The 21,423-nt window shown below is 43.3% G+C and overlaps 1 protein-coding gene and 1 long non-coding RNA gene across 5 annotated transcripts in view; one reads left to right on the top strand and one right to left on the bottom strand.

The window, feature by feature from the left end:
- The window catches only part of LOC142803678 (uncharacterized), a 354,643-nt gene that overhangs the window by 331,224 nt on the left and 1,996 nt on the right, over window positions 1-21,423 (bottom strand). The gene's annotated exons all lie outside the window — the stretch shown is intronic.
- Window positions 9,460-20,890, top strand: LOC142803677 (uncharacterized). Of its 4 annotated transcripts, none has more exons than XM_075889222.1 (5): window positions 9,460-9,847; window positions 14,810-14,872; window positions 17,016-17,104; window positions 20,285-20,444; window positions 20,542-20,890. In XM_075889222.1, the coding sequence occupies exons 2-5, from the start codon at window positions 14,869-14,871 to the stop codon at window positions 20,802-20,804; spliced, it is 516 nt and encodes a 171-aa protein (XP_075745337.1). In that variant the 5' UTR covers window positions 9,460-9,847; window positions 14,810-14,868; the 3' UTR covers window positions 20,805-20,890. The 4 variants fall into 4 exon arrangements, with proteins under 4 accessions (XP_075745337.1, XP_075745338.1, XP_075745339.1 ...); XM_075889223.1 differs by lacking the exon at window positions 9,460-9,847 and adding an exon at window positions 9,904-10,792; XM_075889224.1 differs by lacking the exon at window positions 9,460-9,847 and having other exon boundaries at window positions 13,338-14,872.

The following is a 21,423-nucleotide window of genomic DNA, read 5'->3' as shown; positions in this document are numbered from 1 at the left end:
CTGACCCACAGGTCGCGGGTTCGAATCCCGGCTGCATTTCCGATGGAGGCGGAAATGTTGTAGGCCCGTGTGCTCAGATTTGGGTGCACGTTAAAGAACCCCAGGTGGTCGAAATTTCCGGAGCCCTCCACTACGGCCTCTCTCATAATCATATGGTGGTTTTGGGACGTTAAACCCCACATATCAATCAATCAATCATTAAACCATGCACAGCTCGTTGAAATGCATAATCGTTGGTTGAAGTTGTGCAAGGTAGACTTTTTAAGTGAGAAAAAATTACCGATCAAGTTTCTCTGTCAGACGTGACGTCCGATGCGGTGCTATTCGTACGTATGACGAAGCTGCTGCGGATACCGCTGTCTTACGCGTGCATGTAGACGTCGAATATCTGACGCAAATCTTATCGTATCATGTGTCGGGCTAGCTATCTACGCGACCTATTCGAATCTGTTTTGCGTTCACAGCACAGTACGGTTAACGGCACTTGCTGCTGCTTGACGTGTGGGAAGAGCGGGGGTCGTCAGTTGCGTTATGGTGACTGAATCATGCAACATATGCAGTTGCCGTGATCTAACACACAGACGCGCGTGCGCACGCACGCGCTATATTCATGCAACGACCACACGAATTCCCAACAACATCGCAGCGAACGGTTGGTAAGGTGTTGCGGAGTGTGTGGGCGTCGTAGGGCACCCTGTCGGTGCCCAGCTCGTTGCGAACGCGAATTTCGGCGTGGAACGCATCTTTTTTATGTACTTTTTTTACGTGTGCCCAAAACGGTAGGCTGCGCGATACGAGAAGTACGACACACAAAAAAAGAAGAAACGTGAATGCATAGGGCAAATTGGTAATAACAAAAAAAAAACACGCACGCTCACGCCACTGCAGTGGCGTGAGCGTGCGTGTTTTTTTTTTGTTATTAACGAAGCACATGTGCTTCCATAAAACATGACAGCCAAGAATGATGAAGTATTCATTTACATACAAATTACTATGAGTTGCTGAAACTCACGCAAAAGAACATAATTTTCTTCCTTGGATATTGATCGAGTGCCTTGGAATTATGCTATGTGAATTTGACACATCAACAGTGCAATATGATTCCCACCATAAGGGGCCACAATCTTGGCAAGTAATAGAAGTACTCTTCCCACCTGATGTGCACCTAACGTAAAGAGGCCTTGTTTCTCAAGTTAGCAATATATATTATATATATATATATATATATATATATATATATATATATATATATATATATATATATATATATATATATATAACCACTGGAAAAATATACCAGGTGTAACCAGAAAAAGGTGCACCTGCAGTTTTAAAGTTTAAAAGAAGCAATGACATGCCAACCATCCAAAATAGAACGCCCGAGAAAGGAGCATCAATCAGTATTACAGCAGCTAAAAGCCTGCTAACAGCTGAAGGTAGTCATGCTGCTCTTCCATTCAAGTATAGTGTACACTGAGAAAAGATACTGAAGATACACCATCAGCAAATGACAAAAGCAATACAGACAGAGCTTTCTCTTATAATACAAAAAGTCTTTAGCTGAGGAGGCAAATAAGTCATTGGCACACAATAAGTGCACAAAAAAAAAGCTGTCGCACGAGGCTGTCAGCGCTTAGACAACACAGGCACAAAAAACCTAAGACTGAAGAAGGGAAAACCCATAACAAAAGTTACCATACTCCTGAGTTCTTGCTTTGCGTGCAAATGAAGCTAGCGTGAAGTTGAACACTAGATTAAAGCGCCACAATCAAAATCTGGAAGTCAATGCTTTAGGAATAATACAAAGTACTGAAGAAGCATGCAAAGAGCATTCCTGTGAAGGCAAATATAAAAAAAGACTGAAAGCTCTGTGGCCCTGAACAAGACAACACCACAACCAATCGAAGAGCCGTTCGGACACACCAGCAGTTCTGGCCAACACTAAAAGTCACAAAAACATACCTTTAATGCCTTTTTTACAAGAGAACTTCAAAAGAAATGTGCATACACCAATGCCAGAAGTATCGATGGAAGCTATTACTCATATTCAGCTCTTCATTGAAACAGTGACAGAAGATACTTGTACCTGGATGCTTAATTACTTTGGTACAACTCAAGAGCGTCGACGCCAAGTGGCAAAAAAATTATGATGGAAGACTACAATGTGATCAAATGCACACGTCAACCACCAACCAAGGTCCTATGCTAGAGTGAATATCGCAAAAAGTCTTGAACGCCTAATGTCACTGGCTCATACTCAGCGTTCTCAATCAAAATATTGACCTCCCACACAGCATATTATTTCAACAACTTGCCACCTCTCACCATGTCATGAAACAAGCTCGAGTATACACAAACCCTCCTCACCGTTAGGTAGTTAGATAGCTCCACTATAGTGCTTCACTCTCGGAACACATAGACCAGGGCCGTAACTAGACGGGTAGTGAGGAGGTTCTGAGCCCCTGAAGTATTTTCATGCTCTGACTTTTCGTCAACAATAGCTTAATCTGGGCAAGTTGGTTCATCGTGGTTGTGTTCTAGTAACAGTGAGAGAAGTTCAGGAAGAGACAAAAAGGACAGGAAAGAGCGCTGACTGCCAACTTAATTTTATTGAAGGTACTACGCCCACTTTTTTACAGAGTACAAGAACAGTGCTCATGCACAACGACACATGTGAGACCATGATAATATAATCTTAACTGAGAAAAGAATAATCTCTCTCCGAATGGATGAGTGAAGGTATACTGATGCACTGATCCATGGCCTTCCTGACAGGAAAATGCTTTCACAGTCTCTCTTTCATTTCTTGTTCTTGCTTTTTTCAAAAACAGTGTTTTATGAAACATAGAACTGCACTTACATTCTTTACAGTGTATGGCCATACGACTACCATAGCCATTCTTAACATTTTAAGCATGCTGTCTTGCTCAAACATTGGGGCATTGCCCAGTTTGTCTTATGTTTACGTTTCCACGTGTCAATAGTATCTCATACACAACATTATATTGGCATTCAGTATACCTATTCTCATGACGAATGGTGAAATAATGGCTATTCCTGTTGCTTTTTAGTACACACACTTCTGAAAACTTGCAAGGGATGGCAAATAACAAGATAAAATCATATCGGCTCGCTATTTTCTTTATATTATGAAACATCTTATGTACGTACGGTAAAGTATGCAAAGATCTTTGGTCATTCTGTTTTTATTTTGGTCCTGTTTTGTTTAACTTGACTTTCTGCAAGAGGGTTTAGCACACGGGTGTGATGGTGCTGTTGGGATATCCAGCATCCTTTAGTCTTTTAATCTGGTTTTCAAGGCTTACCTCATCCTTGTGCTCACATGACTTCTGAAGGGTGGCCTCAATGCACGTGGTGGCAATTCCTTTGTGTAAATTGTGTAAATGTGTAATTATGTGTTATGATTAACTAAAAAAGATGTCCCAAGAATCAGAATAAGTGACAGTAGTCAAAGTTTTTGTCACTGCCTTTATACAAATACCAGTTTATTTGTTGCCTCCTGTAGATTTTTAGGGCCTCTTATATAGATAGGATGTTTTCTCACTTTTATTACATTTTTGTATTGATGATGCCATATGCTCAGGAGGTAGAATGTCGTTATATTCTTTCTCATAACTTCTAGCTTCTGAGCAAAGATAATGTTTCAGAAAAATGAAAAAAGGCTAGCATAATATTAAGACATGGGAAGAAAGCAGAGTTTATCAAAAATGAATGCATTAGTTGGGAATGAGAAAAAAAGATGGATGACAGGTCAGTAATGTCAATTAATTTATATTAGGACACATGAAATGTAGCAGAGGGTGGCAGGTGATTAGTTCCAATGAGATCGAGAAATTATCAGCCATAATATTAAATTGGCTTATACAGCACAGGGAACATTGATTGGGCTTCCACCCTGCAGTGGACATAATATAGGCTTAACGCTAACAATGAGCAAAGCCTGTGAAATTAATGCTCCATGAAATGAGCAGTACTGCACAGATTGCTGTGCTAGACTTCCCATTTTGCATGTTTTTACCAGCTTATCCTGCTCGCTGTTCAGACACAAAGCTTCACCAGAAAAACAATGTTATACTTGGTGAAGATAATGCCAGTGAATTCAGTGTTTTATCTACACCTTTCCTTGCTTAAGTCCTCCTCCAAACTATACAATTTTTCTTGGAAATGTTCTGCTTACAGCACACCAACCGATCAAGTGAAACAACTTTATTGGGGTCCTGCAGGACGCACCTTAGTATGCAATCACCATTTCACTTCTCGTTACAACATACTGGTGGTAAAAATATTCTCTGGCAGGGTACAGAAGTGCATGCACTGAGCTAGCTTGTGCAGCGCGGTCTATTCCAGAAAGCTGAACCTATGTTTGGTACAGAATTTTGTAACCACACGATGCTTGCACAGATTAAATGTGGCCACACATAGCAACTTTTGAGCTTTTTTATGAAATGATCTCGCAGTATCTGAAAACATTTGTTTTTTTGTTTACTTCATAGTTCCCAGTGAAATATTTCTCTTGTTCCTCTCATTGAATAATGGCATTTGGTGTGACTAAGGTGTTCCTAATGCCTCACTATGAGATCAGAAATACGATTCTCCTTGAAATTGCTTCACAAGCATTTCTTAAGATATTGAATGACACTGCTTGCACATGTACAAACATTTGCTAGTTTTGTTGAGGGTTGATGATAAAGGGAATCAGTTGGTGCATCCAAGCCGGACAGAGATTGACTGGCCCTGAAAAGGGCCGTTTAGTTATATATCTTGCAGCTTGTTCCAGGTAGACAGGGCTTCATTCTGTAGAAATGGTAACTCGTCACACTGGTTCCCCAGCATGAAGAACATAACTTGATGCTAACACTGACTCAGATGTTCTGAAATGTCATAGAGGGTACATGAAGGCTGGGTACATGAAGGTTGCAGTTATACTAACTGTACAGTCAGCATGCTTGTGTGATATGTGCATAGCTGCATCAAAGCCACATGTGAAAATTGCGTGAACAGCTGAAAATCTCAATGGCAGCATAGATTAAGAAGTCTGTCATCCCTTTTTTGCCAGTGTCCAATATCATCCTTCCCTTTTCATGCATCTTCTTTCAATATATCTGGAGTTTTAATTCCCAAAACCACGATATATTAATGAGAAGCAAATTTAGAACATTTGGTGTTCTTTAACATCTTCACTTGTTTGCAGCGCAACACCAGAAACACAGGACAGGGAAGGAGAAAAAGAGAAAGAAAAGACGGCGCCGACTCTGAAAAAGACGGCACTGACATCATGACACGCACATGTCGTGATGTAAGCTGCCCAAAGAGTGGCCTCCTGTGAGAATAGTGAAGAATTGGGAATAGGATCTACCAGTAAGGGCTTTGTGTGCAATTCACAAACAGTGAAAAAGATCCACCAGGGGTGAACCACAGGTACATGGTGCACTCTGGTTGAGAGAGAGCAGAGTAAAACAGATGTGCCAGACAGGAGATTATAAATGGTTTTGTCTGGAGCTGGTGCCAGACCGAGCTCTTATCAAGCGTAAGGGAGTATTGAGCGCCAGGCCAATCTGATCCCGTTCCTGTGATGGGGTGCAATGTGATGACAGGTGCGAATTCCATTTTCTTTTTTTTCCATGGGTTTAAGGAAATAATTTTTCAGGGATCAGATGAAAATACCTCTAACATACATAATAACATGCCTATTCTTGGGCGTAGTCATGCCTAGCCACCAGATTGGGAGAAAAAGGAATGTTTCCCGAAATGTGCGATAAAGTGTTTGGTGCTACGCCTTGACGGAAGTATTGATAGGTGCTTTGGAAATCGGTATGCCATTTCTGTAATCGTTAAATATGCAACTGCATGTGCCACTGCTAGGGATAGCGTGACACTCCCAGCCATTTCAGGGTAAGCCGTTTTAATCTACATGAAGATGTTAATGAGCCCGTTCTCCATCGCAGCAGTAGCTGTGGCCATTCCTTCAACTAGGCCTACTGCAGCGCCAACTAAACGTCTGCATGAATTTAGCGCTTGTACCGTACATAATAATCAGCACGTGCCTTGGGTTCACTTCGATGGTGTTGTGAATTCATCTTGCGTGACAATGGTTTAAGTTGCATGCGTGCCTTAATCATTATTGCAATAGGAGACCAAGATTTATCGTCACGCATGGTGTTGCTTAGCTCGGTCCTCAGTGTTCGAAGCAGGTTCTGCCTTGTGAGTGCATGAGAGAGGCACAAGAGTTGATTTCTGCTCTGTGTTTCTATAATTCCCTAGCCTGTATTATACAGGAAGCGGATAGTGCTGGTGTGCGTCAGCTGCCTCGGTGCGCTCTCAACCGCCTGCCTGGTAAGACTGATAGCTCATTCTATCAGCGCCTTGTCGTACTCCCTCCTCACACTGCGACATGTCCTCCACTTGGAGGACATGATGACGGAACAAGATGATACGAAGCCCAAAACCGCAATGTTTGCAAGCCACAACCCGAGCAAACAATTCAACGGTGAGGCCAGAAAATCTACCTGACTAGGCCTGGAGCAACAAGCCAGAGAGCATATTCTTGGCTGGATAGATGGATGGATGTGGCCGTACCCTTTAGATCGGGCGGCGGCTAACGTCACCTAGCCGTAATGCTTAGTGAACTAACCACTAGATTTTTTTTCCCCTTTAAATAGTAAAGTTGGACGGGTACTTTGAAGCGAAGGGTTTAATTTTCAATCGTGCGTGTACTTTAGCCACCAATCAGATAACCTCCTTCTAGTTAAGTCTACCCGCTTAAAGTCTATTTTGCCCTCCCTGTCCCTAAACACCAGTGCTTTGAAAAACTCTGCGCCATCATCTTGAACTATAAGGTGAATCCCTTTACAGAGCATTGTCAAGTGTTTGGCAGTTTTTTCTTTCTCTTCGCACGCACTGCATATTGTGTCTACCTCTTCATATTTGGCCCGATATGTCTTGGTTCGCAATACTCCCGTCCTAGCCTCAAACAGTAGAGAACTACCCTGAGTATTATCATAGATTCTTTCTTTGGCAATTTCCTGCTTAAAAGTTCGATAGATCTCTAGTGCGGACTTCTTAATCATGCCAATTCTCCACATGTCAGTCTCCGTTTCCTGCAGTTCCTTTTTAACCGATAGTTCTTTCTGGTTTGGCCACCTGCTGTTTTCTAAGTACTTACCAGTCAATTTCCTGGTTCGCTTCCTCCATTTTGTATTGACATTTTTCATGTACAAGTAGCTGAAAACCTTCATAGCCCAACGCTCCTCCCCCATTTCTCTCAATCGCTTCTCAAATTTTATCTTGCTGCTAGCTTCCCTGCCATCAAATGATGTCCATCCCATATCACCTTGTACTCCCTGGTTTGGTGTATTTCCGTGAGCTCCTAAAGCAAGCCTACATATTTCACGTTGCCTAATTTCTAATCTTGCTTGAACTTCTGACCTCATGCACAAGACCGCGTTGCCGAACGTCAGCCCAGGAACCATGACCCCTTTCCATATTCCTCTCACAACATTATACCTATTGTAATTCCACAGTGCCCTATTTTTCATCACTGCTGCATTCCTGTTATCTTTAGTCGTCACGCATATTTCGTGTTCCCTCAGGTACTCGGTCCCATTGCTTATCCATACGCCCAGTTATTTGTATTTATCTGTTATCTCTAGCGTGACTTCCTGTATTCTAAGCTCACTACCTTTGTTATCATTAAAAATTATGACTACTGATTTTTCCTAACTGAATCTAAAATTTAACCCATCTCCCTCATTACCGCAGATGTCCATCAACCTCTGCAAATCTTCCTTGTTGTCGGCCATTAGCACTATATCATCTGCGTAGATTAATGCTGGTAGTGCCTGATCAATGAGTTTTCTTTGTTTGACTAAAGAGAGGTTGAAGCCAAGTCCCCTTGACTCTAATTTGGCCTCTAATCCTTGTAGGTACATCATGAATAAGAAGGGTGACAGTGGGCACGCCTGCCTAAGTCCACGTTTCACCACTGTGGGCTTGGATACCTGTTTTTCCCACTTTTTAACTACCTTGTTAGTTTTATAGATTTCCTTTAAACGATTAGTGACTCCATCTTTTACACCCAGGGTGTCTAGTATTCCCCACAAGTCCTCTTGAACCACGCTATTGTACGCTCCCTTGAATTTCTGCAGGCCGGTAGGAAGCTTCACAGCGCAGCGCCTGATCTTGTGAAACGGCGCAGCCATGCAGGCAGGGCATTCACTTCCCTCCCTATTTTTTGTATACTACTGTCCTTGTGTACATCGTAGAACACATAACAGTAATGATAGCAAACAGATCATTGATTCGGGTAGGCTTGGTGTTTTTATTTAAAATGGAACAACGAGGAAGCTGCTGAAGCTCGTGCCTGTATACAGCTGCTTTATATGGAGATGAAACTAACAAAAAAAATGTAATGATAAACAGTAGGCTCATAACAAACAACATTTCTCTGAGGGTGCATGGAATATATGTCCCATGCAAGGCTATGCATTGCAGTCCTTACTGCATTGATTATGTACACGTACTGCAGGGCATGCAAGTGTATGCAGACACACGCTGACGAAATGACATTTTTTGCTACATACAAACGTGCACCGCACCAAATAAGACGCACGTGTTTGTGTAGTCAGGGAACACTCGTGAATATTGATGAAATCACACACCTCGCTTACAGTATAAAACAAACACAATAGCGAACAATAAAATGCGACGCTGTTTAAATAGGCGGACCCAGGTTACGAGGAGAATATTCAGTATGGCATACACACCACGTGTCAAGCTTTTGCAACATCTAAAGAGACTAAATATGGAAAGTTGCCTTTGTAAGTTAACATGACAGTACCAAATGGAGAAGCCACACGAGAGAACAATTCATCGTGGGCTAAAGAATGTGTTTTAAATATTATACACAGCTTTGCAAGATAATATCGACGAGTTTTACTCGTCTAGGTGTGGGAGGTGTAGGCCTGATAAAATACGATGTTGCTTCAGAGCCTTTCTTTCGTAATATTGCAACTTTATTCAACTCTTTCAAACGCGGCACCGTAAATTTCTACTGGGTGCTCGAACACGGCAAGCAGGTCGCGGGGCAAAATCTTTGTAACATTTTATTACCGAAACAGCGATACTAGCAATGCTTGAGCTGCACTTGCTGTTTTCTGAATTGTAACCTCCTCAATCTCATCACTGTGGTCAGGAAACAGAGAGGAAAAGTACAGCAGTAGTACGTAGAGAAATATTCAATTTCAAGCCCTTTAGCAATATCATCTGAACAAATTGCCAGTTCACTGTTGAATTCTCGATGGAAACAAACAGCTGATCAGGGACGCAAGCTTGGCTTGGCACTGGCTTGGCCGTTCATACAGAGCCAAAAGCCGCTGCAGGAAACTGGATTGCGGATCGTATTGAGACAAAATATTTTATACATTTTTGTTTTTTTTTTTGTTTCATTTCTCTAATTGCTCTTGTGATGGCGTGGACCGCGCTTCGTGATCTCACGTACCGGCGCACTGTTTTTAAGTTTAGTATGGCGCACGATAATACATGATTGCGTGCTTTAATTTAAAAAGGTTCGCGAGTATGGCAGCAACACTGCAATGTCGGGAAGAGGCACGGGGAAGAGGATAGTAGTAGAACCAGTAGCAGCTGCATGCCCGGGTGGAGCGACTGATGCCCAGATGGAGGAATGTCAACCCGATGCCTTTTGTGTTGGCCGTGCTGGCAGTTCCGCCGACTTTATAGAAAGAGACGACCCCGTCGCTTGTCCTCTTCTCTTTTCCTTCGGGCATCAGCGACAACATTGACGGACGACCTGTTCGACTTCACCGTGCACGTGAGTATAGGTTGGTTTTTCATTCGAGTGAATTCTTGTTCAGATTTGCAACTTGTCGACTTCATCCTGATCACCTGTCACCGGCAATAAGTCACATACGTGTGATATTTAGGTGAAATAAATGATAATGCACATTTTCTGCTCCATTTGCGTGACTTAGCTACACCAGGACATGAGGTAAAGCCTTTGTCGCCTAGCCACTAGCAGGCAAGATCAATCACTCGCATCCTTCAGTTCACGAATCAACGCGCCTGCCTTAAAATTAGTAAGCTGCTCGCAAAAAAATCTTACCGAGGCAATTTTGTTTTCTGTGAACAATGCACCGTAGATTTGTCTTGAATAACAAAAAAAAAACTTGAAAAATAAATGTCGCGACCTTTTATAAAAGGCCGTGTCTAAGAGCTAGACGCGGCATTTTGTAAAAGGCTCATTAAATTCAGTATGTTTTCGTAGTTTCTGCTTGAAATTATTATTGTCTATGAATTTCATGGCCCAATCTTTTGCTTTGGCTGAAAATCTCGGCGGCAAAAACTTTGTTCAGTGTCCCTTTAAAGGCAGGTGTAGATGCCATCATTTCAGTCGCAAATCTTTTTGCTAGTCGGTCGGCTGGTTAACAGTAAGGGTACTAACTAGAGTTCCAGATTTCATCAGCAACACATCGTCATGGCTTCATCAGATGCTGCATTATATACATTCTATCCTCGTTTTTAAATAGGTGTACCGTATGGTCCACTGTTACAGGAAACAAGCGAGCTCATGGACAGTGAGCCATGTGGTGCTAACTGGCAGCGAGGCTAGTGAATGGAACGCATGCGCATAGAATCGGGGTGCGCCCAGTTTTGTCTGCCATTTCTCCGCCTGTACGCATGACAGCATTGGAAAGCGCATCCGTATTTTAGCTGCACAATTTATCTAGCCCAGTGCCTCCTGCTTCAGGGATTTCCTGTTAGCACAAAAAATGCATGATTTTAATCGTTGCTGCAGTGTTTTGCAAGTTGTCACCGTAAAGCACATCATATTTTTCGCATAATGCTCGCTGCAACTAGCAAGTTTCGATGACTCAAAATGCTGTTCAGGTCTGATGTAGCAAACATTTTAAGCTCATCCTCGTGACCATGAAATATTGGTTTATTAAATAATGGAAGGCAGAGTTGGTATCAGTTGATTTACAGTGTGAAAATGAAAAGTGCGAAGGACCGTGCCTCGCAAGTAAGCCCCGAGAGCATGAGCAGAGAAGTAGCAGATGAGGATGCTCATGCGCTGCATTTCCAAATCTCACCAGCACTAATGCTTGACGGACTGCTGGCCACGCACTAGCGTGTTCTTTCTGAAACAGGACTTTGGCCCTGTAAGCAAGTTCTTGAAGGGCATAAGTAAAACGTAGAATGGGCCCCCTAAATGCACCCATCCTTGAACCATTGGGCTTATGAATTAGTGCCCTTTTCAAAATACAAGTATTCTGAGCTATAAATTGTGACAGAACAGTGCACGAAGTTTAAAAATGGGAAAAAAGTCTTTAAATGTCCCCTTTATACATAGTGTTCTTGTGATGTCACTTCTGCCTTTGTCGCCCTCTCCCGCCATGCCCGGGTAACTCCCTGGGTACCTACGGCAGTTCACGTGCTGCAGTGCGGTTTGTTGGGGGCTCGTCATCTGTTGCTGTGAACGATGTGGAAGCATTGTGGTTTTTTGTTGTCTTACTTTAACGAGCTCATTGGATTAGGAAGGCCTCGCTCGTTCACTCGATACAAGACCAGATAATCAAGATGTGCGACACATATACCAGCCACGGCGTACACCGGCTGCCCGCCACAACCTATGAGGGCCTATTATCTTGCTTTCACTACAAATTGCCTGGCCCAAAAACAAGTGAAAGCTCAAAATCTCTCGAGCCGCAATTTTAAGAGTGGTTGTGCGAAGCGCAGCTGCTCCCATCGAAAACTAGTCGTGCAGAGCTAGGCAAGTTTACAAGAGATATAATAGTATGAATATATTGTCACGGCCTACGTCACCAAAGTAGCAATGCCCCCCCCCCCCCCAAGTGTTTTAAACATTGCTGATGTTGAGCTTGAGCCTCTTTGATTGAAATTTGTGGAAATAGTCGAGGAAAATATTATACAAGGCAGATAGGGACTTTGCGTGGTGTGTGCCGCGGTAATGCCAGTCATCACTTTATTTTTCGCGTATGCTTTAACACACTTTTCACTTTGTGTTTTGCTTTTGTTGTACGCTAATGTACAGTGGAGTCACTGAACATGATAGAGACCGTGTATAGAATTAATTGACTAATTAAAAAAAATCCTGACGCCCAACTTGAACCGATCGGCTATACTTCAAAGTGAACTAATATTGTTTCCCATTCTTTATAGTTTGTTTCAATGCAATACCAAATCTCCGCGATCGCCATCAGGATTTTAACCGCCTTCCTCGCCATCATGATTTTAACTGCGGACAAGTTTGTATGTACAGTATCTTGGTAAGCTATATCTGTTTGCAGGTAAATACTTGGCTATGGCACTTACCCGTAATGAAGTTGCACCTGAAGATGCAAATAATGCAAAGTTTCTTCAAGTAGCTTTTGTTAATCTGCACCAGCCAAATGCGCTGGTACTTTTAGGAAAATCGGAATGTGCGTTCTCAATTTCAGGTTATAACTTTCAGCGAAGAAACACCCTAAGCTCTGCTCCCTCTGCGTGGACTACTAAATCAACTTGCCTCACTAGCAGCTCATAATTTCTCAAACTTGCATCATGAGGCAAAACTAAACGGGTGCAAGCACGAGGAGACAACATGGCAGTTGTAGGCGATAGATTCGGTTGGTGCCCGGGCATGTTGGTGGCGCATTTCGGAAGTGAAGAAAAGGTGCTGCGAGATGCACGTGCACACTTTGTATAGTTGCTGTATTGGACAGCAAACTTTTTTTCTTATCTGAGCAGTTTTACCAAAGGAAGCTTCATCATATGGCGTGATAAATGAAGTGAATCCACAGGTTGAACCACATCATAGCCTCGCTGTGCTTTTGTACTTTCTTTAGCTCGCAAAATTTATTTGTACATATAAGTGACAACTTGCCAGTAATAAGGCAGCACTTGTTTCTTTACCATATGATCATCTCCGGTGTGCTGCTGCCTCAATATTTCAAATTCTAAGCATTTACACCATTGTATGCTAACTTTTCCTTCAAAGTGAGACAAGCCACATGTGTATCGTAGATCAAGAAGCATGCCAGTTTTACGTACTTGCAAGGTAAACATCAGAAATGCACAGTTGATCAAAAATACTAGTTTAATGGTGCATCTACATAGCAGAGCACCTGTGGCACCTCGGGAACAAGATAATGCCACATATGTTACAAGAGATAATTAAAAAAGACAGGGGACGTTCCGTGAACAAATAGAAACAAAAATAAAATGGCACGGTGCAGTGAGCGAAGGCGGCAAGGGGGGGGGGGGGGGGGGCGGGGGGAGCCCGTGGGACTTCAGCAGATGAACGTAAGGTGTGTGTTTAATATGTGGAAGAAACAAAAATTCAAAATTTTGGCGACTGAAATGAGGGTGACTTAGTGAGTGCGCTCATGACGAGAGTAAACACGGTTATTATTATTTTTTTTTCAAATCTCTTTTGAAAGCCACAAGAAATCTGTATGTGGTGCAGCCTAACAGAATGTCCGTGAAGGCAAATTATGAATTCGTCGTTGTACAAAGGCTTTTTTTTTTTTTCATGCGCACCATCCCCGCCGCGGTGGTCTAGTGGCTAAGGTACTCGGCTGCTGACACGCAGGGCGCGGGTTCGAATCCCGGCTGCATTTCTGATGGAGGCGGGAATGTTGTAGGCCCGTGTGCTCAGATTTAGGTGCACGTTAAAGAACCCCAGGTGGTCTAAATTTCCGGAGCCCTCCACTACGGCGTCTATCATAATCATATAGTGGTTTTGGGACGTTAAACCCCACATATCAATCAATCAATCATGCGCACCATAAATAGTAGTGCTCAAAATTTAATTGCATATGTTGTTTTCATCCTCGCTGTATTCCGTGCTGTTTATGATGTAAAAAAAAAGTAGCACGCTGAAGTGGTGCTGCTTTTGGGCAACAGTTGAAAATGGCGGGGTGCATGAATGCGGAATACTGCCGCTTACACTCAAATCACTCTTGTGGTCACCTCCCACTGTTGCATATTTCACAGCTGCATATTTCCTAGCTAGAAAAATTTGATTTTAGGTGTTTCACGCCATTTTCCATGTAACTATTCCACAATTGCACACACTGATCAGCAGGCTTTCAATTGCGCTGAAGGACACAGGTGCCATAAAATTCATAGTCGATTCTTTCAAGAAACCGTATGTAAAGGCTGAAGCTTCATGCGTACATACACACACACATACCATATTGTTTTTTGTACTTTATGAAAGCTGCGAAGGTCTCATGTGCCTCCAAGCGTAACCTGTCTTATTTATTCTCCATCACCGCAAAAGTTTTGTGAGTTTCAAATAAAAGTACTTTGCGCATAGCCACTTTTGGGTAATCTTTTTGTGTAGGTGTTATTTGAGCAGCCCACAGTGTTTACTTTATAAGCCTGTATGTATATGTTGCATTATAAGGATGCAGAATGTGTGTAGCTGTGCAATATAGATGAAGTGTAAAAATTAAGTGTGTCTATTGTAGTGTTCTTGCAATCAATCTTACCCCCTATTCTAGAACGTCCCTCCATTCAACGCTTCACCTTCATTTGAGATGGCTGATGGGAGCGCCGTCTCTAAGCAGAGAAAATTGCTGCATGTCAGCAATAATCTGCTGTGATTCTCGAGTAGCGCAGCGTCGCTTTCAAACGAGCAGCGGCACAGTGCTCAACTCTGTCAAGTGAAGGGTGAAAGTCGAGTCGGGGAGCGTTTATGAATATGGGGGTTAGTTTTGTTGTCTTGTTAACCTGCCATTAACACTGGATTGATGCTACTTTGCTCTAGCTGTACAGTGCTCTCCAAGGCTCAAGGAGGCACCGCACGGGGAAGGCTCGGAGCAAACCATGCGTGAGTTTCCTTTCATTGTTACGCTATGCACGTATTAAGTGGTAGACTTTAATGTATGCTATTTGTATTGTGCAAGTTTTTGGGGACATACAACTTCCAACACTTATATGTTCTGACGAAAATCACGCAAGAATGAGAGAAGCTTGTGCAAAAATTATGCAAGAGTGTAAGAAGCTTTTGCAGAAGTCTGTGAAATTAAGTTTTGAAATTTTGTGGCAATGTGTCATTGTACAGTGGTCAACAGTCTTGCTCAGCATGCTTGACTGTAGGGCTCCCGGCTGCACAGGCGCATCTACAGAGTGCCTGATGCATGATGGGCCAAATGTCAGCCTGCACACTGGTGCCTCATCCCCGTTTGTCTGTTACATCAGTGTCTCTTGTAAAAGGGATCAACTGTGCTACCTTTTTTTTTTCGAATGTAATAAGTTCTTTTTCCAGATTATTGTTGTTTTAAGGTAGAGCCTCACATTTCTATCAAATACTGAAGATTCTATTCTTCCTTCTAGATGCTATGAAGTCACTTCTTGTGTTACAATAGAGTGAACACTGTTATGAGAAAAGCTACTTTATGGAGTTAACTCACTCCATATTGACTTAACACACAGAATTGGTGAAAACTACACTCCATTCCAGCTGCATTAGGAATAATATTCATTTGCATACTTCTGTTTATTTTGTTTGTTTGTTGGCTGGAGGTTTGGAGTATAGGGTGGCCAGAGGGCACTGTGTAGTCTTTCTTCATCTTCCCAATTTTGTGAACATCAATTGATAGCCGTATGGGAAGCAGCCAGCATGCTGAAACAGCGGTGCAAGCATGCAAGATGTTCACCATTGCATGCAGTCAGTTGCTGTGAGCAACCTACTGCATACAATTAACTGCGAGTGGTGAACTAACGCTGCACTATGTGTGCCTCTTGGAAAGCTGCAATGGTAAAGTGCCACAATCGTATAGTAACATTGATAACATCGCAATTTGTTTGTTGAATAATTTTGCAACAGAATCAATGGAGTTTTGGATAAATTTGTGTATCTGCCTGGTTCATCGAAGCTACAGAGTTAAATGCGGTATATACTCGCGTATTATGTGTACTTTTTTTGTCAATCCGGTCATGTGTGAAGCTAGTAGGAATCGCTGGCCTAAAAGCTCAACTTGGAATATATGTTGCAGGCGCTGTCACAGCTGTCTCAAAGCGGATTGTCATTTGTTTGCTAAGCCTGTTCAAATGCCCCCATTTTCTTGAAGTTCTTCCGAACAGTGCTCACAAAAACCAGTTCCCACGACAGGGTTATACCAGAGAACATAAGTACTCTCCAATAATTGTCGGGAACCCAACGTAAAGTAAGATGCAGACAAGAAAGCGCGATGCCAACACAGTGCTGTGTGTGTCGCCCTTCATGTGTGTGTGTGTCCATTCCTTGTCCCAGTCTTCTATTGCGTTGTGTTCCCTCCGATATCTAACCAACACACCCAAGCTTCTATGCTAAGTCTTATTCAACGCACTCTTCTGCTGGCTCCCATACTGAATATTGCATGTCGAAGAACTCCACGCTGATGTGCTTAGCGGTAGCACGGTTTCAGTTTTCTTCGGTAAGCTTTATAACAGCAATCTGCCTCGTATATAATTATTGTAGCCTATCACAAGGAACGGTAAAAACGCAATGGCCAGATGGCGAAACCGAAAAAAAAAATTAGTGCGAAAATCTGCCTCATCTAGTTGATGTGACAGGTCCTTGCACGCGTTCAACATCTGTGCTGTGTCTCGGGAATACATTCTTGCCGTGGAAGAGGTGGGAAGATAGGAGGCAAACCTTTAGGCATTTCGGACTACACATAAACAGGTTTCAGTTTTCAAGTTCGATATTCTAGGGAAAGCATAAAAGTTCATGGAAGAAGGGACCTTGCACTCAGTCCATTTTGTGTAAGACTGCACTCGCCTGCTCGACAAGAGATGTGCCTGACCAGAGCATCATGAAGTCAAATGTGTCTGTGTGTGTGCTGGCAAGGTGGCTCGGGCTGGTTGGGGAGGGCAAAGTATGCGAGCAAAAAGTTTCTTGTAGTAAAGCAGGCTGGCTAATTATACTGGTGAGCAAATTATGTGAGGATGCAAATTGTGCGAGTAAATATGGTATTTGTATGTTTCAGCTCTATTGCTACGGATCCTGGGGATCCAACTTGGCATCCGGCAGCAACAAAGAGAGGTTCTGCAGGAGGTGCGACAGCTGAAGCACAAGGTACGGCTCTTGTCCGTGCCTCAGCACGCCCAGCCAGCACAGCGCCCCTCTGACCTTCCCCGGCTGCCTGCTGGTACAATTGGAGAAGTGGAGGCAGCAGAGGCAGCTGTGCAGAGTAAAGCTGTGGCTGCGGCTTTGGTGTAATTTTCTTGATTTCTAATATGCCTATGTAACATGCAGAAATTTAGTACTGCTTTAAGATACTGTGTTTCGGGAAACAAACTAGTCAGGTTATCTCATGAGCCACTGTACTACAGTCGAATATGAATAATTCGTACTCAAAGAGGCCAGAAAATTTGTTCAAATTAAAAGAAGTTCAAAATAATGAAAGTTACCGTAATTACTTGAATCTAACACGCACCTTTTTTTCGGTTAAGAGAGTTCATAAATCGCATGTGCGTTAGCATCGAGTACGAAAAAAAAACTGAATATGGTCATTCTATTGGCATCGCCACTTACAAAATGGCCGCCCCCTACGTGCGTCGGCATGGCGCGTCGGTCATTTCTGCCTACGTGTTTCCCATGTGCGGCACTTCATACGTGTGCTGAGGAGTTCGTCATCTTGTAGTACATTAGCATCGACGGCATGGTAGGGCCGACTCCAAAAACTCGAGTGCACCACAATGCTGCTTCTAAAAGAAAAGTCGTCGCGTGTGCCGGAACGGACAGAAATCGGGTCGCATCGCGGTCATTCGGAGTTCCCGAAACGTGCGTGCGGGACTGGCGAAAACAAAAGCAGAATATTGTCGACAGCAAAGATTCACGCAAGGCTTCAGTGGACCACAGCAGGGTCGGTTTCCACAAATTGAAGAGCTGCTCTGCGAGTATGTGATTAAGCAGTGAGCGGCACAGCGGCCCATGACGACAGAACTGCTCCAAGTGCAGGCTATGCAGTTAGCCTTAGAAAAAGGGCTAATGCAGAGCCATTTTAAAGCGAGCAGGTGCTAGCTAACGAACTTTATGAAGAGAAAAGGCTTTTCCCTCCGAAGGCGAACGGGCATATGCCGGAAGTTGCTGGAGGAGTACGAAGAAAAGCTTCAGAGTCTTCAGAGGTTCCTCCTAAACTTGCGGCACAACAACGGCTACCTGCTTGGGCAAATCGGGAATGCCGATCACACGCCTCTTTACTTCGACATGCCTGGCACCTCAACCGTCTAGGAGAAGGGGGCGAAGCAAGTCTGTGTACTGACATCGGGCCACGGTAAAACTAGAGTGACAGCAATGCTCTGTTGCACGTCAGATAGGCATAAGCTTCCCCCGTACTTCATATTTAAACGGAAGACGCTCTCAAAAAGAGTCGTTTTCGCTAGTGGTGTGATCAAGCGGGCCAACGAGAAAAAAGGGTGCGCGTTGCAACCGATGTCTTTTTTTTTTTTTTTTGTCGTGGAAATCGGGCGCGCGTTACAATCGAGGGCGCGGTAGAATAGAGTAAATGCGGTAAACGAGCGGAGGACTCACCATGCAGTGATGCATGTGCATGGAGAAGTTTTATTCACAAATTACAGGACATCCGTCATTAATTAAAGTAGTCAATACATGTCTGTACCCGTTGGCCTTGCAACGAGTCAACAAGTTTTGCGTGCAGTTTGCAAAGCATTTGTACTTCGGCTTCAGTATTCTCCTGGCAAAAGAAGTTGCGCGCGGCAATGTCCAGTGCTGACACTCTTCGAAGACAACTGTGTTTCCACTGTTACCATCTGCGCTGCAGCCGGAGCGTGGCCAGCACATGATGAGAATGGAGGAGCGTCTCCACCTGGAGAAAAGCAGATCGGCATTCGAGAGAGAAACACTCTGCGGCAGCTTTTTTTTTTTTTTCTCTCTTCATGCGCGGTGTTGAGAGGAGAAGAGTCTCTACATAGCAGGAACGAAAAACAGGGAAGCGTGACACCGGCGCGTTGCAGATCGGCATGAGAGAGCCAACTCTCTGCGACAGCTTTTTTTCCCCTCTTTCTCTTCATGCGCAGTGTTAAGAGGAGAAGGGTCTTTACGTGGCAGGGACGGAAAAAGCCGAAGCGGGGCACAGGAATGTCGCAGATTGGCGTTTGGCAAACATTCCACCGCAGTCTTTTCTTTCCTATTCTTCATCTTCTTCAAGCACAGCGATGAGGTGTCTGAAGTGCCACCGCAGGATTGGGCGGGGTGCTGAGAGCATTTTCGGAGCGCGGTATAGCTTTGATAGGACCACAGCGTCAGTTCGAATTAAATGTGTTGGAATTAATGAGATTCGACTGTATTTACTATAGTCTGTGAAGTCCGAGTGAACTGTCCTAAGCTAGCAGACGATGTAGGCGGCATCGTGTGTTTGATGGGCAGTGACTAGCAATAGCCTGCTTAAAACAGACATTCAGTAATTTTGTTTATTTATCACCCTATTTCGTGTCCGCTGCGGCTCTCTCTACTTTGAGCTACAGTTCAAAGTCTCTCTACTTTGAGCTACCCTGCCTTGTGTTAGCCGATTTCTTACTTTTTTAAAAATCTAACATGCACCCAATTTCGCAGTGTGAATAAAAATGCACCTTTGTTTATTGTGATGAGATTTCTATAGCGACAGGCCTCTATGTTGGCTATCACAGAAAAATATAAACAGCAAATGGTGCGACCATCTAGTGCGACCTTTATTTTTCTATCAGTTTCATCTATGACCAAGATTTGGTCGCTCTAAGGTTGCCTCTTAGTACGCCTTGATCATGTTCATTTATCTTGTTGTGCTCTGCTTACAATGCATTGATTAAAAACATGTCCAAGCTTCTTTTTGAATTCCACATATTTTATCGTTTTTCACCTGTAGAAGCTACTCCTGGTCAACATTCAGGCAAAAACATTGTAACCTCGAAGAAACGTGTATTGGAATTTGAGCACTGTACAAAGTAATTATACTATTTCATAGCTAGAATCAATATTTATTAAGGGTTATAACAGTGTTGTATTTGATTTCATAACAGCGAAACTGCATTCAGAGAAGGACTCTGAAAGGTTCTCACACCGAGTGTGAGAGGGCTGATGTGGAAACCATTTTAGGTCAAGTGAGTTGAAGTTAGCGTAAAAAAACAATGAAATGTTGTGATGCCCAAAAATTCAAGTTGTTGTTTTCAGTGTCCTCCTCTTGCAGATTTTTATCATGAAAACATTTCGATGTGCTGTTGCGTTTACCCCATCTATGCTTCTTGCATTTTTTTACAGCGCAAGCACCTCCTGCAGATTGGGGGACGTGGCCTTCGAGAAATTGGTGTGAATGCCATGAAGGCTGTATTGGCACATGACGTGCAAGTGCTGTACAGCCTTCATGGCAGAAAAGGGAAAAGGGCCTTTGTGAACCTGAGGCTCTGTAGATTAGTGACAGGTTAGACTTGTTCATTGTTTTATGTGTGTGTACCCTTGTGTATTCTCTGTACTGCAGTGCTTCATGTGTACTATGGTATTTCTGTTCTTGTATGCAGATGTCATCTGCCAAAAAGCAGGGTGCGACCAGGCGGAGGCCCTCAACTTTATTAAGAGGTGGCTGCCAGGGTCTGGTGATCGCTGTGGGGGCAGGAAGCGGCGCTTCAGAGAAGCATTTGTTGTGGAGCAGCCCGATGATCCCCACTCTCAGAGTGCAGATTATCGGCTGCTCGCGGCAGCTGGCTTCCTGCCCAGCCACAGCAGCCAGGGCCTTGACAGCACCACTGTCACTGTGCCCCCAACGCAACCTGACCTGCAGTAGAGCGGGCCTTTTTTAGTTGTGTATATATATTTTTTAATGTATACATTTTTTGTTGTACCAAATAAATAAAAAAAACAAAGAATAAATAGTCTGCAGACTGTCGGTGGTGCACTGTTCGGCTAGCTTATGCTGATTCGGAAGCACCATCACCATGTTTTAGTTACAAAAAAATGCTCTAAACTATGAATATTCTCGATTACCATGAGGGGGACATATGTGGGGATTGCAAGTGGGGGACGTACGCTTTCAACATTTACTTCCTAACGACTTTTTTCGATCTGCTGTACCAAATACCAGTACCAAATAAAGCACTCGCTATTGCAAAAGATAAATTGGTAAAAAAATAAACTACACTTCTAGTGTTAGCAAAGGGAATGAGGTATAATAGATGAAATAGATCGAGTAACTGCTTTCAGTTCTCAGCATTCAATTTTCTGTTGCCCCAAGAATAGAGGGCTGCAAAGCTACAAGAGTGGGTCATCGAGGCATATTGTTTAAATCTTCCGGTAAGAAAAATTCCCTACTAGTAATGGTTACATGATGGCAAGCCAATCAGTAGCCAATATTCGTCGTGCAGGAAACAGCGGTGTAATAACGGCATTTGATTGGCTGCAATGTG

Source organism: Rhipicephalus microplus, chromosome 3 (genome assembly GCF_043290135.1).
Source record: "Rhipicephalus microplus isolate Deutch F79 chromosome 3, USDA_Rmic, whole genome shotgun sequence".
NCBI classification, from domain to species: Eukaryota; Metazoa; Arthropoda; class Arachnida; order Ixodida; family Ixodidae; genus Rhipicephalus; species Rhipicephalus microplus.
Note: the sequence above shows the minus strand (reverse complement) of the source record. Positions and strands in the feature narration are given on the sequence as shown.